The sequence below is a fragment of the Triticum dicoccoides genome, chromosome 3A (genome assembly GCF_002162155.2).
Source record: "Triticum dicoccoides isolate Atlit2015 ecotype Zavitan chromosome 3A, WEW_v2.0, whole genome shotgun sequence".
Taxonomy (NCBI): Eukaryota; Viridiplantae; Streptophyta; class Magnoliopsida; order Poales; family Poaceae; genus Triticum; species Triticum dicoccoides.
Genome location: NC_041384.1, coordinates 123,565,091 through 123,571,884, shown reverse-complemented (window position 1 = coordinate 123,571,884; position 6,794 = coordinate 123,565,091). Strand labels below are relative to the sequence as shown.

General features: G+C 40.7%; 1 protein-coding gene across 2 annotated transcripts in view; it reads left to right on the top strand.

Annotated features, from left to right (window-relative positions):
* LOC119267522 (polyadenylate-binding protein-interacting protein 11-like) overlaps positions 1-3,269 on the top strand; it is a 4,640-nt gene extending 1,371 nt beyond the window's left edge. The window contains exons 2-10 of one of the 2 annotated variants that reach the window (XM_037548912.1): positions 530-670; positions 753-797; positions 1,155-1,227; positions 1,305-1,417; positions 1,507-1,566; positions 1,732-1,779; positions 1,869-1,937; positions 2,694-2,755; positions 2,846-3,269. In XM_037548912.1, the coding sequence (XP_037404809.1) occupies positions 530-670; positions 753-797; positions 1,155-1,227; positions 1,305-1,417; positions 1,507-1,566; positions 1,732-1,779; positions 1,869-1,937; positions 2,694-2,755; positions 2,846-2,903 (669 nt within the window). In that variant the 3' untranslated portion in view covers positions 2,904-3,269. The remainder of the gene's footprint in view (positions 1-529; positions 671-752; positions 798-1,154; positions 1,228-1,304; positions 1,418-1,506; positions 1,567-1,731; positions 1,780-1,868; positions 1,938-2,693; positions 2,756-2,845) is intronic. The other variant, XM_037548913.1, reaches the window with a different exon arrangement.
* The last annotated feature ends 3,525 nt before the right edge of the window (positions 3,270-6,794 follow it).

The window sequence follows — 6,794 nt, the reverse complement described above, 5'->3', positions numbered from 1 at the left end:
ACTATTCTGGGCTTTAGATCCTATTGATTTGGCTTGTTTTGGGTAAAATATTCCAGTTAATGTGAGTTATAATGCTATCTTGCTAGTGTTCTGTATTTTCTAGATGGTTACACGATTCTACAGTAGCAGGATCTCATTCTAAACAAGTAAGCATACATTTCACTTAAGAATTTTGATAGATGTAAAATCCAGATGAGAAGTATCATATCATTACTCTGTCACTGTGATCTACTCGTACACCTTCTTGTAATTAGATAGTCTCTGAATCTAGCAATTCAGTTCAGAGAAAACATAATTTGGAATGTGAAAGCCTTTTCAGTTTGATATTTAGAGCCATTCGTTTTTAGGAGTATAAAAAGATTGAGACTAGACATTTTCGTGGTTTTGATTCAGATGTCTGTTGTTTAATAACATGATTCTTCTCCAGATCAGCTGCATATAATAGCTAAGATTGGGTATTATGATTCTATTTGGAAAGGCAAAAGATACAAGCAGGAATAAGAAGTGATAAGTGTGTTTTCCTTTCCAGCAGAGAAGGAATTTTGTAGATAATGAGAGGAGGAATGTATACATCAACCATGGGAGGAGGAGGACAAATGAGAGGGCGAGGCGTGCAGACAGGGAAGAGAGCATCCGACGAACCGTTTATGTCTCTGAACTCGACCATACTGTGAGTAATTGATGATTATATTAGTGTGCATAGCTATATTCTTGAGTGCCTGTTGGATCTAATGCTTTTGACCATCTGTTAGGTGACAGAGGAAAGACTTGCTGAAACCTTTGCTAACTGCGGGCAAGTAAGATACTTAACTTGAGGGCTTTAGTTGTACTGATATTAAATAGTAGAAATGTTACACAGAGATGTTAGTCTATTCAACTGCTCTCTCAGATCAGGTTGACACAATTATACCTGGTTGGGTTTTAGTAATTGTTGGTTATCTAACATTTTTTAACTTTATTCGGTCGACATGATTTCTCTATTCCCTGTTCTATAGATTTCATGTACGTTTGGTTATCAAAAATCAAGTAGGGAAAAAAGTGATAAGAAAAATTACCTGCCAGCACATTGTGATTTGCTATTTTATAGAGTATTTTGTAATTTTAATTCTCTGTAATGCAAATATGTGAAACTGTCTTTTCTCTTTGTCCTGAAGGTTGTCGATTGCAGAATCTGTGGTGATCCACATTCTGTTATGAGGTTTGCATTCATTGAGTTTTCTGGTGAAGGTATTATATCTTCACATGCTACATTTACGTTTTTCAGCAGTCAATTGATGGTTTGATACATGGTACATTTTGTACAGAGGGGGCTAGAGCTGCACTTAACCTTGGTGGCACAATGCTTGGGTTCTACCCCGTTAGAGTCTTGCCTTCAAAGACAGCTATCTTACCTGTGAATCCAAAATTTCTTCCAGCGGTAAGTTGTTTGGTTTCACCTTCTGTGACACCTATTCTGCTAATCCACAATTTAACTAATAATAGCATCCTATTGTGCCTGGCCCATAGACGGAGGATGAGAAGGAAATGGTCATACGGACGGTTTATTGTACAAATATAGATAAGAAGGTACCCATCTCTGTTATACTCTGTCATCTTATTGACTTTCACTTGCTCATTTTCTCATCATACATCTCTTTACATCGAGGTTCTTAAATTAGCTGCGAGATACTCAACAATTGAGACAGGACAATCAAATGAATGTTTCATTAAATTTTACCTGTTTTGCTGCAGGTTACTCAATTAGATGTAAAGAGTTTCTTTGAAGAACTTTGTGGTGAGGTGAGCTATTGCGCAAATCCAATCATCCTGTCGCACATCTTTTAAATAAGTATCCTGGCTGCTTAATGTTTCTGTTGTTGTAATTGCAGGTCTCTCGTTTGAGACTTTTAGGCGACAATGTACATTCAACAAGGATTGCTTTTGTTGAGTTTGTCAATGTAAGAACTAAGAGCCTTTTTATCCGTAGCCTAAGTCCCAATTTAATTGAACGATTTCCTACTAGCTCAGTAGCTATTAGCCTATTACTTTAAATTATGTGCTATGATATTAGTTAACCAAGGGCATGATCAGTGCATGTAGTTTGTTCATTATTTGCATGGTCAGCATGGCTCCAGTCTGTTGTTTTCACAAGAGTACAATCTATAATAACATTAGTCACTGTTCCAACTTCCAACCATTCACATTCCGCTGCTTCGTTATGGAGTGTCAACCAAGATGCCACTTTAGTACTGCTCTGAACACCATTTTCCTTAGACTGACCACAAAACGTCGATTGTATATTGCCAGTTTTGAGTTTGTAAGGAAATGAACCTGGGCTATGGTTTCTTGGTCATTTAAAAGTAGTTTATCAAGAACCAGGAGCCAAGCTTGCCTGAGGCTAACCATGATGACGTAACCCCGTGAAGCTCCCTCAGTTAGAAATGATTCAAACTTTAAAGTGCCTTCCCCACAATTGCACAACAGCATAAGCATGTAGGATTCTTTTATTTGCATTCCGGTGAATAAGTATGCTAAGAAATTGAAAAGCATGTCTGATTTCTATTCTTTCACTACACCTTGTTTTTCTTTACTCTTACTTGTATATTCTTATGCTACATTCTCTACAGTGTACGTGTCATTTCTTCCCATCAGAGAGCCCATTTCATATGTAGTTTTTGACAATCACTTCTCATGTTAAACGCTCGCAATTGCAGGCTGAGGGTGCCATCCAGGCTCTGAACTGCAGTGGGATGATTTTGGGCACACTGCCAGTCAGGTATGACCCTTTGGCTCCTATCCATTTATGTTCTCTACCTGAAATTCAGATACCTGTGCATTTGGTAACCTTGGTGGCATTGTGGTTCAGGGTGAGCCCTTCCAAGACCCCGGTGAAGCCCCGTCTAAATCGGGTGGTGTCAAACTGACTGCTTCGGCTACACACTGGATTGTTGACGGGAAGGCTGCCTGACCATCACCTATAGCTTCCGCGATCCAGTGAAACTATGATGTTTCTGCTTAGATCCTTGCAACGGAAGAGCGTTTTCTTCCTTTAATTATCCCTTCTGAGAAACTGTTGGAAAGGGACTGGCTGAATCAGACCCTTGAGAGTCTTGAGAGTCCCGCATCTCGCAGACAAATCTGTGATGGATGGAGCAACCAGTAGAAAAACCTGCCATTCAGAGTAATTTCTGTGGCTAAAACATTGTTTCCTTGTTATCTCATTGGCTGTTATTACCATCAAAACGAATGATATTTTAACGGCTTGACGTGCCGATCGATTGTCGCTGTTATTCCTATAGTTTTCGTTGCTATTCTGCCGTTTTAAAACTTGCGAGCCTTTGCAGCTCGATCGGTGAGGCCCGCCGGCCGGGTGAGGCCCGCCGGCCGTGCTGCGTCGTGTCGTGTCGGTGAGGCCCGCCGGCCGGGCTGCGTCGTCCAAGAAAACGCACACGGCGTTGAGGCCCATGGAGGCGAGCGTCTGCTCGCACTCGGCCGGTGGCCTCTGGTCGTTGGTAGAGTGGAAGACGGGCGCGAGCTGGTCGCCGGACGCCGGTGGAATGGAGGACGAGCGTGGCCACCGGAGCACCCCGCAGCCACAGCTGCTGAGCTGAGCCACTCCGGCCGGAAAAGGGCGCTCGGAGGAGACCACGCGGCGTTGAGGCGCCTGGAGGAGACCATTGCTATTTGCTAGCCCATGAGCCTACGCGTGCCCACTGTAGGATATCCCCATTGGCCAAAGACCTTATATTTCTTGCTTGTAGTGTTAACGAATTAAAATGGTCAGATCATTTTAAAATTGGAAAAAATTACTATGGAAAAATATGTTTACGTTCATGTGTATGAAATCTTCATCTCCTGTTTCAAGAATTCCCGTTGTGTATTTAGAAATGTCCGTCCTGTATTTCAAAAATGTTAATCACGTATGTAATTTGTTTTGTTGCATATAAAAAACATTCACTATATATTTTATAAGTATTTTTTTTAAACATTCATTGTGTCTTGGTAAAATAAAATTTGTTAATAACGTCCTCATGCGATTTTCATGTACAAAGAGAAAGGGAAAAATATATAAAAACAGAAAAAATAAAGTAAAATAATAACACTGGGACAAAAAGTTAAGAGCAGAAAGCTGAAAAGGAAAATGAAGAAAAACATAAAAGAAAACAAGAGAATGCCCAAATGTGCAGCAGCCTGTTATATCTCGCATTAAGCGATGAGATGGTCGCTTCTCTCGCGTTCAGCTCTAGCATCAACGGGCCGTCGCGTTATCGCTCTTAAAATAAATAAGTCACAGGAAATAGGGCTGGTGTGGGATTGATCCCTTGATATCTTGTTACTTCGTTGCGCTTCTGGCCAATAAGCCATCGCTCATTTCATGTTCAATATGAAGAGCGTGAAGTATTTGAAGTAAAAAAAAAACAGATTTCCACTAGCTTTCAGGAGTTTTTTTGTTTGTTTTTCTTGTTTCACCGTTTCTTCTTCCTTTCTTTCTACGTTTTACTAGTTTCTTTCTTTTCTTTCTTTCTTGGTTTTCATTTGTTTTCTTCAGTCAAAAATTTCATTTTCTTCTCCATTTATTCATTCTTTATTCATTTGTTTTCTCAATTTTATTTATTCATTTTCTTTTTTCTTTTGGTTTATGTTGTTTCTTTCCAGTCTTCATTTCTTGGTTTGCTTTGTTTCTTTAGATTTTTCATTCTACATTTTTTGTATATGTCAACAATATTTTTCTAATACATGCTTAACATTTTCTAATACAATTGTAACATTTTTTCAATACATAGTCAACATATTATATATACAGATTTATTAACATTTTAACTGCTTAATTATAATTAAAAAAAAACAAGAATAACATATTTTCAATGTATAGTCAACATATTTCTTATACACACTTTCAATGTTTTTCAAATGATTCATTAAAAAATTTCAAATACAAGATTAATATTTTTCTAATACATGATCAACGTTTTCTCTATGCACATTAAACCTTTTTCAAATGCTTTATCAACATTTTAAAAAATGCAAGTTTAACAATTTTTTGAATGGATGGTCAACATATTTTCTATATACATTCAACGTTTTTCCAAATGCTTGATTAACATTTTTAAAATCATCTTAATTAACATTTTTATGTAATTTTTTTAAAATTCATTATTTATTAATGCATGGTCAACATTTTTATATATATATTTTTAACATTTTCCCAATGCTTGTCTAATCTTTTTAAAATACTTGTCCACATTTTTGAAATATTTGTTCAAAATTTTCAAATGCTTGATTGTTTTTATAAGAATCATCAAAATGTTATCATATTTTTTTCAATACATTGTCAAAAAAATTGTACACACTTTGAATATTTTACAAATGCATGATTAAAAAATTTCAATGAGTTATGTAATATATTTTTGTAAAATATATGTTTAGAATTTTTTAAATTGTAAACAAAAGTGAAAATGTAATAAAAAACGAAATAAAAACATGAAGGAAAAAACAAAATAGAAAGCGAGGCAGTGTACTATCACGAACTGGGCAAGGCATATGCTTGTGCGCGCTTGAGCCAGTCGGAAGCACAACTCGCTGTACACCCTCTCTCTGTCTCCGCCTTTCCAATCTCGAGCTCCAGCGCCCAAGTTGTCATCTCCTTTCCACTCAAGCAACCATGTCCGGATCCGGAGGTCAGGGCAAGTGGATGGTCTCCTCCGTCAAGGAGGAGAACATTACGGAGCTTCGGGCGGCCGGATACTTGGCGAAGGAGATCACTCACCGCCTACCGACCGAGGGACAAGTCGTCCCCACGCTGAAGCCCACCGAGAGGGTAGTGTTCCTCCCCCATTTCTTCCGCGGGCTAGGGTTTCCATTCCACCCTTTCGTCCGTGGGCTGATGTATTATTACGGGATAGATTTCCATGATCTGTCCCCGAATTCCTTCCTCAACATCTCGACGTTTATCGTCGTGTGTGAGGCCTTTCTCCGCATCCAACCCCACTTCGGGCTGTGGCTCAAAGTCTTTAACGTGAAGCCGAAGGTGGTGGATGGCCAGCACGCGGAGTGTGGAGGATCTATGGTGAGCAAGCTCTCTAACGTCTCCTGGCCCAAAGGTACTTTTGTGGACGCAGTAAAGGAGTGGCAGAAGCAGTGGTTCTACATCACAGAACCTTGCGGCACCACCTGGCCGCAGCTGCCGAATTCCGCTTCGGCGCTCCCATGCGACTCACCTCCTGGGTCGAGAAGAGTCCGGACTGGGGTTCCCCTGACGAGGTGATAGCGCTGCAGGCGCGCGTTCAAAGCATGGCAACCAAAAAGGTCAAGCTTGTTGATGTGATCCAAGTGATGCTGGTTCGCCGGATCCTTCCGTGCCAGTGCCGAAGCCGTCCTCTGTGGGAGTTCAACCCGAAGAAGCATCAAACCCTGGTGAGGCTCTTCGAGACTACTCACGAAGGCGCATGGAAGTTTCTCTTTAAGGGCAACGAGAAACCACCGACCACGGACTCAGACCGTGGTCACGATTGTAAACACCTCGCCAGCGAGGTATGCTATTTTTTGATGTATCCCCAACTTAATCGTTTCAAGGATGATGTCTGAGCTTATCATTGTATTTCCAGGACTGGATGGAGAGGGCGAAGCGGATCCAGTGTCTGGCTCCGCTGCCTGAAGAACCGGTCATCCCGCGTCTAGCGGAGATGCTGGGGCCGGCGCCTTATAAGGCGCCGGAGAAGAAGGCCAAGAAGAAGGCCAAGGGGGCCAAGAGCGGCCCCGTCGCAAGGGCACTTTGGACGTGACGTCCGAGGACGACGAAGCTCATTCCTCTGTCC